The sequence below is a fragment of the Microtus pennsylvanicus genome, chromosome X, assembly GCF_037038515.1.
Source record: "Microtus pennsylvanicus isolate mMicPen1 chromosome X, mMicPen1.hap1, whole genome shotgun sequence".
NCBI classification, from domain to species: Eukaryota; Metazoa; Chordata; class Mammalia; order Rodentia; family Cricetidae; genus Microtus; species Microtus pennsylvanicus.
Genome location: NC_134601.1, coordinates 44,702,162 through 44,718,368, shown reverse-complemented (window position 1 = coordinate 44,718,368; position 16,207 = coordinate 44,702,162). Strand labels below are relative to the sequence as shown.

At 49.8% G+C, this 16,207-nt stretch overlaps 1 protein-coding gene across 2 annotated transcripts; it reads left to right on the top strand.

Moving 5' to 3' along the window:
• The first annotated feature begins 1,104 nt into the window (after positions 1 to 1,104).
• Positions 1,105 to 15,723, top strand: Sash3 (SAM and SH3 domain containing 3). Of its 2 annotated transcripts, none has more exons than XM_075957894.1 (8): positions 1,105 to 1,356; positions 8,378 to 8,473; positions 8,840 to 8,986; positions 11,648 to 11,789; positions 12,901 to 13,049; positions 13,191 to 13,400; positions 13,555 to 13,705; positions 14,239 to 15,723. In XM_075957894.1, exons 1-8 carry the CDS (start codon positions 1,300 to 1,302, stop codon positions 14,427 to 14,429), a joined length of 1,143 nt encoding a protein of 380 aa, XP_075814009.1. In that variant the 5' UTR covers positions 1,105 to 1,299; the 3' UTR covers positions 14,430 to 15,723. The 2 variants fall into 2 exon arrangements, with proteins under 2 accessions (XP_075814009.1, XP_075814008.1); XM_075957893.1 differs by having other exon boundaries at positions 1,111 to 1,356; positions 14,236 to 15,723.
• Positions 15,724 to 16,207: the final 484 nt, after the last annotated feature.

The following is a 16,207-nucleotide window of genomic DNA, read 5'->3' as shown; positions in this document are numbered from 1 at the left end:
AGGGTAGCACACTTACCTGATGTATGTAAGCCATGGGTTAGGTCCTAAGCACGGCGCATCAGCATCATCCTTGTCATCATTATCGTCTGCTGCACATAAGTCACAAGATGGCTGTGGTGCACAGGCATCTGATAAATGCCTTTTGAATGGGACACCTGTTCTTTTTTTGTTTTTTGTTTTTTGTTGTTTTTTTTTTTTGCTTTTTCGAGACAGGGTTTCTCTGTGGTTTTGGAGCCTGTCCTGGAACTAGCTCTGTAGACCAGGCTGGTCTCGAACTCACAGAGATCCGCCTGCCTCTGCCTCCCGAGTGCTGGGATTAAAGGCGTGCGCCACCATCACCCGGTTGGGGCACCTGTTCTTGACACGGCATTGCCTGAAAAGATGTTTCTCAGCTGTTCTTGCGATCTGAGTTTGTGTAACAGCTGAGAGGTGCTGAGTGTAGGCACGCCTCATCTAGAATGAGAGCCAGATGTGTGCTGATGATGGGAATGTGGGTTGTTTCTGGGATGATGGCTGGAGGAGTTGTGGATGCAGGGCTATTGAAGGTTGTGGTACCAAGAGCATCATGAAGGCCATGTTTGCAAGGATGACACCGATAAGAATGATAGAAACGGTGGAAATGTTGGAGGAGATGGCAGCTAAGATCATGGCTAAGGGGTGCTCAGAGCAGTGAGGATGGCAGAAGGGATGACAGTTGTAGAAGTCATGATTGTAGGGGCAGTGACTATCTGGTAGTGGTAGCAGTAGTGATGGCCATAGAGATAGTGGTCCTAGGGGTGACCATAATGGTAACTGTGATAGCAGTAATAACTTGGAATTTGCAAATTGACTGGGGGCATTTGTTCAACAGGCAGAGCGATTGTTCACCTTCTGATATCCGACGTTTAGTCAGTGAGGCCAGAGCCTCAATCATCCAGAGAGAAAAAAACTGCTGCTGAATGGCATGAGACAACAGGATTGGGGCTTTTCTCTGACTGTTCAACTCAAGATCTGTCTGCATCAGAATCTCTGGAGACTGAAGCTGGGACTTCCTTCCTCCCTAGAGGCCAGCAGGGGCCATGATTGCTGTAAGAGCAGGTCACGTGGCAAGGTTTCCTGTATGCTGCTGCTGCTACTGCTCCTGCTGCTGCTGGGTGTCCATGGCCCGCACCCACAAGCTGCCATTGTAGCAGTAAAAGTGGCAGCCGGAGGCTCAGTCTATGCCGTGCCACCCGACCAGTGCTGGCGAGGCTGAGCAAGAGACCTTTGCATCTCAGCATCTTGGAGAACAGAGCAGGGGCATCATCCCAGTAGAGGACCATGTTGCGTCGCAAACCTTCCAACGCCAGTGACAAGGAGCCCACTCAGAAGAAAAAGGTGAGGAGCATTTTTGAGCACTCACTCCTTCCTGCCCTCCTTCACACTTTCCACCAATCCCCTCCTAAACTCTTGCTGGGGGGGGGGGGTGAACCGAGACTGTGTATTGAGCTTGTAGGCGAGGACCATTCCCCTAGAAAGCAAAGGGATGGGCTCAACGGTCACTAGAGTAGTAAAAGTACGGAAGACACTTTTTAAACTCTGGCATAGAGTGCTACGAACTGAACTTTTAGAAGTCTAAAGTTATAGACTACAACCCTACAATAAGGAGGTTAAATGACTTAAGGGCTAGAACCACAGACTTCAGTTTGAGAATTACAAAATACAGTGCCCAAGTTGAGTCCCAAGAGCGTACTTGGTTCTGTCTCCTCTACCCTGGTTCTGTGTCACTTCTGTTCAAGTGTGTTGTCCTCGTGGGAGCCTTCTCATTCAAAAGGCCCCACTGGCCTACCCAGCCAAGGTGGTCCAGGCTCCCTACTTTTTGGCAGAAGCCATACCCCTGCCCACTAGGCGCATACCAACTACAGCTCCCCAGGCCAGTAGGGATGAGACAATGGGTGCTTTTCAGACTCCGGAGTAGGGCCCACCAAAACACAGTGGGATTCGGGAGGGTTATACGGGTTCTTTCTGGGCAGGGAGAACATCTGAAAAATGCGAACTGGAGCTGACGACACGGTGAGTAGGTGTGAGAGCTGAGGAGGAAAATGCTGCCAGGGGAGGGAGATTTCAAAGGCCGGGAAGGAAGGCAGCAGCTGTCATGGATGGCTGAGGTGTTCGTCTTCCTGTGACAGGAGCTAGACTGAAGGATTCTCAAAGACTCTGTTATACTTTGATTGTGTGTATAGAGTGAATTTGATGGTAGGATTCTCTCAGGCAACCATCCAGTCTGACCTACGTGTCCAATGAGAGCCCGGGAACGTTCCAAAGCAGGCCTAGATCCAAGCACTCAGGCCATAGTTAGGGGCCCCAGGACTCTCACTGTTCCCTACCAGCTTCTCCTGGGATTCAACTCAGGTACACTATGGGGGAGCCCCCTCGTCAGTTCCCAGGCAGGGGGAGACAGCTGAGAAACAGGTTCAGAGCACCAGGGTGTGCATCCTGTCCCATCTCTGAGGATCTGGGTGGCTGCCACTTTCGACTGTACTCCTCGCCACCTCAGCTGCTTCGCAAAGGTTGCAGTGGTAGTAGGTGGAGGAGGGGGAGATTTGTGAATCTTCACACAGGGCCCTGTCAACCCCCAGCCCCCCTCCCCGCCTAAACTAGGCCCCAAAGGCCTGCCATTGGCTGCCACTCCTCAGGGCCAAGCCACTTCCCCTTGCTCTCTAGCTCATGAGGGAAACAGAGACTGCTGTGTAGACACTGGTAGGCCCCAAACCACAGGAGAATCAAGCTGGACGAAAGAGTCTAAGAAAGGGCTCACACTGTGACACTGGGACCCTAATCTACCTCAGGCAGAGGTGCCTGGAGGCACACAGAACAAGAAATCCCTTTCCTCTCTCTTGGCTCCAATTACCCAGATACTGTGTTTAGCAGATGGGCCTCTGGGAATTCCTCCAGGCCTTTTCTAGAAAAATCTTCAGTTCACATCCTTTGGGGAAGAGTAGTCATGCAAATTGCACCTTACTTCTCTGTCAGAGCCTATACCAGCCTCCGGGAGCCAAGATGAGCTTGCCTCTCCACACCCAAACCCCATAGTATAAAAGTGCCCTTAGCACAACCAAACTTCCAGAAGATGTGGCATCTTCCCAGGCCAAGAGACAGCCAGCTCCATCTTTGATTGTCAGATGACTGAAGTCAAGTCCCTTCCCTTTGGCAACTAGGGTAGAAGAGAATGAACAAAGACAAAAGCAGCTTCTCCCACAGGTCCCATCTCCTTCTGCCAATGAGAACGGGATGGGGGGAGGGGCAAGAAAGTGGAGTTGGAATCCTGCCTTCTGCCTTAGGACCCTGGACAGGTCATTGACTTCTGGAGGGCCTCAGGTTCTCCACCTCTGGAAGAAAAGGTGAAGTCTGATCTCAAGAGGTGGGGATCACTGGAATAATTGTTGTGAAAGCATTCTGTTGGGGATACCCAGATAACCTGGGACTAAGAGATAAGCCCAGAGAACAGAGGAGGAGCTAGGCCTTGGGGACAGGAGGTTCAGAACAATGCGCCTGTTATGGTTCATAAAGGATGGAGAATTCTCCATAATGGGAAGGGTTGGCCCTTAGCTGCCCTGTGGACACCCGCACAATCTTCAGGTTCGCGCTATATTTCCTTTGCTAGTATCTTCCATCAAATGTCAGTGTCAAGGTCTAAGAAATAGAGAGGGTTTTGTTCTGGACTTGTCTCCCCTAAAGACAGCACTTCTCCAATGAACCCCTATTTTCTAGTCTCCCTCCAGGGGAAATGGAAAGGGACCTAGGCTCATGTCTGAGTACTAGGCTGTTGCCTCCTTCCAGTCTCGTTCTTCTCATATCTTCCCCACTACCGGAACACTGTTCCCCATGTCACACTTCTAGAAGGACACCACAACAACACATGCTTTGTAGTCTCACTACAGGCTGAGCAGCCTTATCATGAAAATCTGAAATGCCCCAAACTCTGGAAGATTTTGAAGGTCAGCCACAAGTAGAACATTCCACACCTGACCTAACAGGTCACAGTCACAACACAGGCACACTGTAAGTGTTATATAAAATTTCCTTCATATATATATATATATATATATATATATATATATATATATATATGATTTCACATATATATATATGGAATATGTGAAATCCATGTTTAGATGTCCCACTGTCAAAATACCTCATTCTATATATGAAAATGTTATAATTTTTAATACTGGAGGGGCTAACGATGTAGCTCAGTCACTAGAGTGCTTATCTGACACTCAGGAAGCTCTCGGTTCAATCCTCGGCACCACATAAACTGAATATGGTAGCCACAGATGTAATCAGTAGTGAATATTAATTGAAGAGGTAAAGGCATCATCCTCTACCTTGAATATTGCTCATCTTCTGCTACATAGCAGCTTAGAGGCCAGCCAGGGCTACACAAGCACTGGTCCTAGGTATTTCAGATAAATGACACTCAACTTTTGTCTCCCCACTCTCCTCAGGGGCATGGCTAACAAGGACCTTCCATGGCTTTTTCTGCTTTGCTTCCCAGAACAGCTATGAGCATAACCACCGTCACATCACCTCGAATGACTCCTAGCTTCTCACTCTCATTCAGCCGCTTCCCAGGTCCAAGTGGAGGAACATCCCATCTCCTGCCTGAGCCCATTCCTCCACAACTGCCCCCACCTGCTCTCCTGGTGGCTCCAGGCGAACAGCACCCGGAGTCGGCCCTGTGCTAGGTCCATTTCTATCTTGGCATGGGAGTGACTGCCCTGGCTATGGGGTGGCACAGATGCAGTAACACACAGGGCCTTCCAGTGTTAAGTCCCAGGGCCTGGGTTTAGGAGTGCATTGTTCTTGGGTCTCCACTATAAGTCGTGGGACTCCGCTTGGAGAGATGATTCTCTGCGTCTCCATTTCCTTTGCTGAGAGGTGGGGATGTAATATGAACTCGGTCATGCTGGAGTAGGCTGACGCATGGGAAGAAGCCGGCAGGCTATTGGGCATGTGGGTACTGGTTAACCTTTCCTTGATGGTTTCACATACACACAGAGGCAGAGGCTAGGGCCTAGATCACTGAAGTAGCTTAGCGGGCCATTTGGGGAAGATACAGGGAAGGTGAGCCATCTAGGGTAGTGTGAAGCTATGAGGGGTGATCAGAGGAGAATTTCTGTAGGGGTGCTGCCTTGGAAATTGGAGTAGAAACCACTTTTTTTAAATCTGAGTATGATGCCCATATGGTGAGTTTCCATAAAGTGGATTTCCCCAAGTAGGCAGCACTCAGCTCAAGAAATACACCATTTCTGAAATTCCAGAAGTTTCTCTCACAACCCTACCTACCCTCTTCCCCAAAACCACTTTCCTGACTTCCAATAGCATAGATGAGTCCCTCCACTATTTGAACTTTGTGGAGGAGAATTATGTGCCATGCTTTTGGGGAAAGTCAACCAGCTTCCATCAACTGTGTGTTGGTGAGATTTATTCACATTTTTTGGAATAAAGAGTATTGCTGAGACAGCTGCATTGCTGGTTACTGTCCTCTTGCATGACTTGGACAGAATTAACCCATTCTACAGTTGATGGACATTTATTTTGTGTCTAGGTAAACCAAAATCTAAAGAGTTCTTTCTGGCAGTTGCTAGAAGCAGAGAGTGTGTTAGGTGGGAAAATGTCCAGGTTAAGAGGATGCAGATGAGGCTGAGCATGGTGGCCCACACCATTGATCCCAGCACTTGGGAGGCAGAGGTAGGTAGATCTCTGTGCGTTCAAGGCCAACCTGGTCTACAAAGTGAGTTCCAGGACAGTCGGCACTGCTCCGTAGAGAAACCCTGTCTCAAAACAAACAAACAAACAAAAAGTTTGCAGATGGGTCATACAAAAGGCTAAACATAAACCTGCAGCATTCTAGAAGAGACAGATATGCCAGATGTTCCCAGTTGCTGGATGGGTACTCTATTCATCTTGACAACAGCTCAGTGCAGTAGAGGCTTTTGTCTTCATTGTACTAATGAGGAAACGACAGCACAGAGAAAATAGTAACTTACACAGCTGGCCAGTGGCAGAAAAGAAGAAACTGAGGTTTGAAAGGTTAAATAAGTCATCTGACGCCACACGTACCAGAGTCATACCAGAGTTGAACTTAGCAACGCCCAATGCCTGAAGTATAGCTGTTTCCAAGACGCCCACACATGCTCTCCTTAGACTTGAAAAAGAGGCCACCAGTACATGGTACTTCCTCCTTGCCTGCACAATTCCCAGCCTGGCTTCATCCCAACGGGAGGACAGATAATTTTTTTTTTAAAAAAATGAGCTCATGGATTTCAACTTATCTTTGAGCCATTCCAGGGTAAGCAAAAGTCAGCCAGGATATTTGCGCCTGCCCCTGAGGACGGAGGAAGGCCTGGTAAATGACCACCTTAGCTGACTCTTGCCGCTGACCACCTGAAGAACATGTGCTTATACTGTTTGTTTATCTGGACTAAGGACTGGCCAGTTGGGTTCAAGCCCTAGAATTATCTCCATGGCCCCTTTGGGTTATTCCCCCTGCTTTGGGCTTAAGCTAAGACAGAGGGGCTATCACAGGCGCCTGGGAGTCGAAGGCCTCTCCTCCCAGCTTCCCAGTCTGCTAATTAATAACAGGAAAGGGCTGGGAGAAAGAGGTGCGATTAGAGAAGGCCCACCAATGAGCTTACTCTTCCTTAACAAAGCCAACTTTCCCACCCCACCTCTGCCCCCTGGCTTGCTTTCCAGCCTCACCAGTCCCTGGGGCTTCAGGGCGACTCTCGGCCTCCTCTGGAGGCTAGGTTAAGCAGTTATAGAGGGAAGGCCACAATAGGCCCCATCTGCCTATAAATAGCAACCTAGCCTGCTCTCCTTGGGCCCAAGCCAGCCTGGTGCCCACCCTCTCTCTGTTCCCTCTTTTCCATGCAATAAGAGGGGGAAGTTATCCAGGCAGCTGCATCCTACCATACAAGAAAAGGAAATAGATGGAAAGGAGAGGAGAGAGGGGAAAGCAAGAAAAGGAGGAAAGAAGAGTGGGGGGGGGTTGCTAAGGACGGAGGAGATGCATGGGAATCATGGAAATCACCCCATGGTCAGATGGCCCTCTCTGTAGACCTACTCACAGCCCCCTCTTTCCAGGCCTCTAAGGTATCACAAAGCAAACTTACCCACCAGGGCTCCAGACACCCACCTGTGTGGCCCCGGATGAAGCCAGTTTCTGCTTGGCCTGACTGCTGACCTAGTTTCTGGTCAACTACCTCTAGGAATACGTGACCCCGAAACCCAGTTGCTGATTCAGCTTTGGTCAAGACCCAGAAAATCTACCAGACAGCTGCAGCGCAGTTGCTGGGAGCCAGGACAAATTGCGCTTGAGGGGCAAGGGCTATTGCCCCCTGCTCTGGGGGGTTGTCACTGGACACGCCCCCATTTGGTAGGAAGAAGGATGTGAAACCTTCGGCTTTAGTGGGGGTTTCGAGCACTGGTTCCTCAAGCCCTTATCTTGGGTGTCTGAAGTCTATCCCCGCTCTATCTGTCTGGCCATCTGTGAACCCTGGTTCCTGTGTGTGTCTTCTGATCTTGTCTGTTTATCATGACATAGGCTTAGCCTCAACTCTCTACGTCTACAGCTATCCCTGTTACCTGTCTGGTCCTGTTTTCAGGCCGATAGCTCTGCGTGTACACATGGATACAGTTAGATATCACTTCCTAAAGATAGTCTCAGCAACACAAACAATTGCCCCTCCCTGGAAGGCCAAACTCTGGCAAAGGTTGGCACCGGCCAGCTTCTTACATCAGTAGCCAAGGTTAAAAGCTGAGATGAATCAAGAGAAAATGGTGGCTTTCTGGAACTGAATTAGTTCCCATCGTTTATGAGCCAAATCTATAGATACCTTCTGTAAGCCTCTGCTGTGGTTTTTCTAGAAAGTGTCATGCCAGGCATCTGGGGGATTGTCTTTCTGTTCCTGGCACATCAGTTCACCAGGTTATAGGCTTGGATATGTTTGTCCCTGTCACTGTGATAGCAACCTGGCTCAGTGCACACCAGAGTGAGGAGGCCAAAGAAATGCTTTTGGGAGGCACTTCCTCCCGCTTCACTTACGACATTTTCATATATGCTGAAGTGTACATTGACTCTCCCATGCCAGAGTGCTGAACCAAACTTCGGGTGCTGGTGGGAATTAGGGTTTAGCGGGGTTGCACTGAGGTATGGGGTGCCTGAGGCCAGAAGTCCTTTGTTCTGTGGCCAGGAATAGAATGAAGAACAATGCATCTTGTCCCTTCACCTCAAGGTTTATGTTGTCCTGCCCAGCCCTGACATGGGTGTATGTGCCCAGAAGGGAGACAAGATCTATCCTTGGGCGGTCATTTTAGCACCAATGATTACAGACAGCATTTCTGCTTCTTCCAGCTCTCACTTCAGCGCTCCAGCAGCTTCAAGGATTTTGCCAAATCCAAGCCCAGCTCCCCTGTTGTGAGCGAGAAGGAATTTAACCTGGATGATAATGTGAGTTTCTGAGATTCCTGGCGTATATTGAGTAGGGGAAGTGGGGGTGACAGTGTGGAGGGGAAATAGGGGGAATTAGTGTCACTGGGACAAAGTTTCCTTAACACAGAAGGGCCAGTTCTCCACAGCACCAAGCTTCTGGGCCCCAGCATTCTATTTGTATTAGTTACACATTAGAAAGCAAATTAATAACAAATTAATTTGTCTGAGAACAGGACTGGGCCTGATGAGAAAAGGGATGGGGGATGGGCTCTCAAGCCTACCACTGCCACCCACTTCAGCATCCTGAAGACTTCTTTGTATACCAAGACCTGGATCCAAGCCACTGTTACCATGGCCCCTGTACCTCTTCCTTTGTCATCACAGATTCCAGAAGATGACTCAGGTGTTCTTACCCCAGAGGATTCTGGAAAGAGTGGCAAAAAGTTGGGAAAGAAGTGGAGGGCCGTCATTTCCCGAACCATGAACAGGAAGATGGGCAAGATGATGGTGAAGGCCCTGTCAGAGGAGATGGTGAGGCCTGGAATCCAAGGGCGGGGTGAGGCCAAGGAGGGCCAAGGAGGACATTCTGGCAGTGAAGCAAGCATGAACACATGGATAATCACTACTTAGACCTGCAGGTGCTGCTCAGTCAGTGCAAACAGGATGATCACAAGGAGGTGGTGGCAGGAGGCAGGGCACTAACACCAGTCACGGGCAGCAGGAGGCGGGGCTAAGAAAGGATGGATTTGAGGAAAGATGAAAGTCTGGGCAAGAGATGCTTTCTGTAAAGACAGGCATAGAGTGATGGCAGCTGAAAGGAAGAGGAACTCTCCTGAGCCATATGTATTCAGTGCAAAGCTCTGACTGCAAGACGCCCCTGGGATTGACTAAAAAGGCCTAATTCCAGGAAAATAGAAAAATATAGCTGCTCCGCTATTTACCATGTGGTAACATCCTGATAAGCCCTAAATTCCAAATGCCATGAGTCAAGAATATATACCCTAACCTACTGCCCACCGCTAAGCTTAGCAGCACAGCACTATGTAGAGAGTCATCTGCTTCCCCTCATGGCTTCGTGGCTGATGGGGAAAGCTATGGTGCCATTGCTACCCAGCATCACCAGAGAGGCTCACACTACATAGTGCCAGCCTGGGCAAAGATCCAAATTCAAGATTTAAAGTGTGCTTCCCACTGAATGGTGTCACTTTTGTAACCATCAGAAAGGCAAATAGATTGTGGCGCTGAAGAGATGGCACAGTAATTAAGAGCCTGTACTGCTCTCTCAGAGAACAAAGGACGGGTTCCCAGCAACCATGGTGGGTGACTCAAAACTACCTATAGTTCCAGCTCCAAAGTATCCAGTGCCCTCTTCTGGACTCTGAAGGCACTTGCCCTGACATGCATATACGCCCCCCCCCCATATCACCCCACCCATACATATGCACCTAATTTAAAAAATAAAATAGATCTGTACAAAAAGAAAGAAATAGATTGGTTGAACCTTCATTAACTCAGAGACTGGAGAGAAAATAGAGGTTGCTACCTTCAGCCCCGGGAGGAAGGTGATACAGAGAGCTATGGGGACAGGCACAGCCCCCGTACTTAGAGCACTCAGAGGGCTGCTTATGCTTGGGGCTCTTACAGGAGGCATACTGAAGACTGGAGCCAGCTCAACTAGCTTGTGAGGGTAGTTGGTTAACTGTCATGGATTTCACAAGCCAGTTGTTAAGTAGAAGTATTATTAGAAACCGACTTCTAGAGACTAACAGAAGTCAGTGGTCAAGTACTTGCCCGGCGTGCACAAAGCCCTGGGTTTGATCACTAACTCTACCAAACACACACACACACACACACACACACACACACACACACACGAGAGAGAGAGACAGAGAGACAGAGAGACAGAGACAGAGACAGAGCGCGCGCGAGAGAGAGCACTTTAAATCAAATACATCGTGTTAAAAACAAAGGTTGTCCTGTCCTGATTAGTTACTATTGCTGTAATGAAACACTATGACCAAAGCAACTTGGGAAGGAAAGGGTTTATTTTGGCTTATACTTCCACATCACAGTCCATCATTCAAGGAAGTCAGGATAGGAACTCAAACAGGGCAGGAACCTGGAGGCAGAAGCTGATGCAGAGGCCATGACATAGTGCTGCTTACTGGCTTGCTCCTCATGGCTTGCTCAGTCTTGCTTTTTTATAGAACCCAGGACCACTAGCCCAGGAATGGTACCTCCCACAGTAGATTGGGCCATTCCCCCATCTATCACCGATTAAGAAATTACCCTACAGCCCAATCCTATGGAGACATTTTCCCAATTGAGGTCCCCTCTCTCAGATGACTTTAGATTCTGTCAAGTTGACATAACACTAGCCAGGACAAAGGTGATGCCAAAAATCTTCAAAATTCATCATCTCCTAATCCCAGCACAACCTGTTATTCTGACCCATGTTGCTGATGTGTGTGTATAGGATCTCCATAATGGAAATAACCTAGATATCTCTTCTACGGCTCATCCAGGGACATGCAATGGTACCCAGATGTTGACCATTGATAGGAAACATTCACAAACTAGGAACTGGCAAATCATCCAGTCCTTTACTTGAAGAGAAGCAGCTGCTAAACAACCCCATGCTCAGATGCACTGAGCTGAGATGGGAGGGAGCTCTGGAGCCAGGCAAGTTGGCTGTCAATTGCCCACAGGCCTTGGCAAAGTTATCTATCTTGAAACTCAGGCCAACCATAGCACTTAACTTCAAGTGCTACTGTGAGGATGGAATGAAGTGGCAGGCCAGCCTGGCACACAAGAATGTGGGCAGTTGTTCTCAGACGAAATTGTCTGCCTGACTGGGTCATGGCAACAGCCCCAGGTCCAAGCTTAGTCATAGCAACAGCTTCAAGCCCAAGTTTAGTCACCCCGGCCTCGTCTTCACATCCACCAACACTGGTAACTGACAAAGTATGTCCACTCAGTGCCCTGGGGGCCTCTTCCTTTGACATAGGAGAACTGGGCCTGCCATCTTCATTTTTACAGAAAAAGGAGACTAAGATTCTGAATGTGGTCACTGAGCCTGCAGGTAACAAAACTGTGATCTGAACCAAGCTCATGCTCCTGTCTCCCTGCACGGGGGACTGGCCTGAATCACCACAGCAAGGCTTCTCAGGGATTCCAACACTCTTCCTATAGGGAGACACACTGGAGGAGGGTTCAGCCTCCCCAACATCTCCAGACTGCAGCCTGGACAGCCCTGGACCAGAGAAGATGGGCTTAGCCTTTTCTGAGCAAGAGGAGCGCGAACTGCCAGCACTCAGCCGCCAGACATCCACAGGTGAGTAGGGGAAGGGAGTGGCCAACTGCCAAATCTGGAGAAAAGGACAAGACTGGGGCAGTGCCAGGGCCTTTTCTGGGAAAGGGTTGAAAGAGAAATGACTCTGTGCCTTCTACTTACTGGTACCTTCTCGACCCACTTCCCAGGAAATCTTCATCACAACCTGGGAGGGCTGTACTGTTATCCCCACTTTGCTGATGTGGAAACTGAGGCTCAAGGAAGTGAAGCCATTTTCCAAGTGGCCCACTTTTGAACTCAGATCTGCTTTGCAGGGGCTGCCACTTGCTGTCTCAGGCCTGGAAAGCCCCACAAGTAGAGGAAGAACTTCATGGTGCTCTTGAACCAGTCTGTCCTTAGCCACCCAAGGGACCCTATAGGCTACAGCCCCTTGAGTATCTGAAGCATCCCACCTTCCAGTTCAAAAGAATCAGCTTCTTGGACCTCAGATCTTTGTTTACTGAGCTATGGCACCATTTAGAAGTTCAGAGGTGCCTTGCCTGAAGAAGTCCTCTCAGGCTCAGTCCACTTTTGTCACCCTTTCTCTAGCTCTACAGACACCTCTCTCTGTCTCCCACTGAAATCCACTAAAAATGCCAGTCACCCTGCTCTTCCCAGGTACAGAGAGTATGCCTGCATTTTCCTAAGACCTTGTTACGAAACGTTAAGGCTTATAAAATAAAGTTAAAGGATCTGCAAGTTATGGCTTCCCATGTGGAAGGAGCAATATAGTGGGAATGAGGAGACCTGGAGTGTGGTAGACCGGGTGGCACCAAGTATAAGTGGTGGGGGAGGGGGGCCACTTGGCCTATCTGGCCTCCCATTCCTCACCTGTTCACTAAGGTGTTGGCCCTACTGGGCCCATTCTTTAGTCTCTATAAGCCAACTCTCCAGCTATCACCTCTTCATTGTCTGAAGCCCTGGAGGTAGAAAGCTACGCTTCACCAGATTTGCTGAGGGGGTGGATCTGAAGCGCTTCTACACTTCCTGCAAGAGTGCAGCTTCGGTCACTGGGGTGTTTCCTTGGGGGCTTTCTGTAGTGCCCCTACGAGGCCCTGCCCATCCCAGCTGCCTTGGGACAAAGATATGCTTCCTCTCTGTCCATCTCCTGCAGGCAGTGAACTCTGTAGTCCTGGCCCAGGCTCTGGAAGCTTCATGGAGGAGTCACCTGCTCCCCCGTACATGGGGCCTTTCTGTGGGCGTGCTCGAGTCCACACTGACTTCACTCCCAGTCCTTATGACCACGACTCACTGAAACTGCAGGTAAAGTTGGCATCTGGGTCCCTCCAGAGCCTGGCAGGCTTCAGCCATAAAGAAAGAAAACAAATTAGAGCCAAAGTGTGAAAAGGATCAGCAGAGGCCAAGTGCCCCCTCTACCTTCTCTTCTGCTCTTTTTCCCTCCAGAAAGGAGATGTGATCCAGATCATAGAAAAGCCGCCTGTGGGCACATGGCTGGGCCTTCTCAACGGCAAGCTGGGCTCTTTCAAATTCATCTATGTGGACGTGCTGCCTGAGGAGGCTGTGGGGCCTGTGCGCCCCAGCCGCCGACAGAGCAAAGGCAAGAGGCCCAAGCCCAAGACTCTGCATGAACTGCTGGAGCGTATTGGCCTGGAGGTTTGTTTTGGACTTGCATTAGTGGCTGGGAGTAAAGGAGGCAAGCTTGTCACTGGGATGGGGGCCAAGAGGGCAGCTGCCAACGTGTAAGGGAAAGGTTCCGGGCAAGGGTGACTTAAAATGGAGACTACTGATGGCCCGTCTCTGCCCCCAGGAGCACACATCGACCCTGCTGCTCAATGGCTACCAGACACTGGAAGACTTCAAAGAGCTGCGGGAGACACACCTCAATGAGTTGAACATCGTGGACCCACAGCACCGGGCAAAGCTGCTCACGGCTGCAGAGCTGCTGCTGGACTATGACAGTGAGTGCCATTGCTAGGGGCGGGCATAGGTTCTCACTGGCGTTTGAGACCCTGTACTCTGACCATGCTCTGCCCCAGAGCTCCCCTTTGCAGTAGGAAGGCGCTTTTCCACACTTGAATTGGTGTTTCCAGGAGAATTTGTTGGGGGGGTGGGTTCATAGGGGTAATCAGGCCCATCCCGCTTTGGATCAGAGGGGATATTAAGGCCAGAGAAGGCAAGGCATTTGCATGAAGCTGTCTAATAGTCCCAGAGTCCAAGTTCAGGTTGCCTGGTTTCAGCTCAGTGCTGGAGATATCTGTTTGAGCTCTTGGGCCTGGGAACACTCCCACTTTCTACGCTGGGAGTGGGGAGAGAAGCAGAGGTGGTGGAGGAGGTCAGAAGAGCTGACTGCCTACAGGAGACTTCCCAGAGGTCCCAGTCCATGACCAGGCCCCAAGGGCTTCTAAAAACACCCTGCTATCCCCCCACCCCCCACCTCCACCCTCAATCATCTTAGGACCCAGTCCCTCTGTTCTGTCTTTATTCCCAGCAGCTGGCAGTGAAGAGGCCGAAGAAGGTGCTGAGAGCAGCCAGGAGCCCGTGTTGCATACAGTGTCGGAACCCAAGGTGGACATCCCACGTGACTCTGGCTGCTTTGAGGGCTCAGAGAGTGGGCGTGATGAGGCAGAGCTGACCAGCACAGAGGAGCAGCTGCAGGGGCTCTCCCTGGCCGGGGCACCTTGAAGTGAAGATGGCAAAGGCCAAGGCTAAACCCTGGCTGCAGAGACTGCGGGGATGGGTGTGGCCTTCCATAGGAGCACAGGACCAAAGGACTGGTACAGAATCTGGCCCCGCTTCACCAGGGAGGCTTATGGCCAAAGGCACTGCCAAGGTGCTACAGGCTCAGATAGGATAAGGGACTGCCCAAAAGCATATCCCACTCCTGAACCCCCTCCCTCCACCAATGACTGACAGTATGGCCCCTTCTGGCGCCTCCCATTTTCCCACTATGGCCATGCAAGTGGGGCACCAAGGGACTTAGCCATGCCGCATGACCAAGGTCCCCCAAACCTTTTTATCTCCACACCACTGCCACACTGCTTCTAAGAAGAACACCAAAAACCACTGTTTCAAACCAATCTCATAGCTCTGGGAAAGCTGGCTGTTTCAAAGGACCTCAGCTGAATATAGGTGAATCCAGAATTCCTTAAATGAGGCTACACATACTCATTCCCACTGTTCTCAACATTTTAGAGGTCTGACCACTAAGTCACCATGACACTTGAACTATATGCCTGCCCTTCTTTTGGCTTCAGCCTGGTCAAGATTCAAATGGGTCGTTTGGAGGGCTCATCAGGCTGATAGTCTGCACCTGCAAATATATGCTCTCCAGCTGCCTACCAGCCAGGACACCAGTGGGCTTCTTGAGGAGGCTGGAGGGGCCCCAGGCTTTCCAATGAAATAGCTCCTTCTTCTCATCCACATCATATCCTCCCAAGTGACTCAGACTCAACGGCACCTTCTCCCAGCTTAAAACAATGCCTACATCACATATGATACGTGTCCCCAATCTGTTCCTTGGCCCCTTCAAATAAGATTTCCCACAGGCTGATTGAAGATGGTTACACCCAGCTTCCAATGACACAACTTCCTCTTTGCAAGCCAGATGCAGGTATGGGCCCAGATATGGTCATTTCTGTGGATCGTTACAAGCAAAAGCCTCTTTGCTTGACACTGGAGGCTCCACTATACCCAACATTGCTCTGCTAAAGGTTTTAGTACCATAGCTCCAAAGGGTGGTGGGGAGATCACTGCATCTATTAAAGGGCTACCCCCTTGATTTCAGTAACAAGAGCAGCCCTTCCTGATACAGGATCATCTGTGCCCATCACAGGTAGGATTACCTGCTTAGTAAGTGGGCATGCTTCTGAGCAACTACCAGAAATTTTCATAAAATCTAGTTTTGGTGAAGCAGTTGAATTATTGTAAATAGGGGACATTAGGGAAAGAAGTAGCAATAAATAGAAATAAAACTTAATTACAGTCTCCCGTTTTCTTTCCTATGGAGAGAGGGTTGGGGGAGGGACAGAAAGGTCTTTAAAGCTGATCTCAGCAAAATAGTCATTCATTGTCGTTTCAGGGCCATCTTCCCCATTCCTGGGGATGCAAGAATCCTTAACTCTGCTAACCTAACCCTCCATCTAAAGCTCCAGCTGGTTCCATCCTTCCAAACATCCCTACTGAGAACAGGGCTCAGATGCCCATATCCACAGGCCTTGCTGGGGTCTGAGAGCTGGCCAAGGAAGAGCTACTTCCCTCATCTTATAATCCCTTCAACAAGAGCCTTTTAAAACTCTATACTGGGGAGCTTGAAGGGGTACAAAAGTAGAACAACTGGGATTCGCAGGGCTTTTCTGCGGAAGCCTTCCTCCTGGGCCTCCTCCTGTACACACTAAAATGTCATGATCTCCTGGGAAATGGCATGGTGATAGAGACCCTGGGCTTCCTTTGTGCAGCACTGG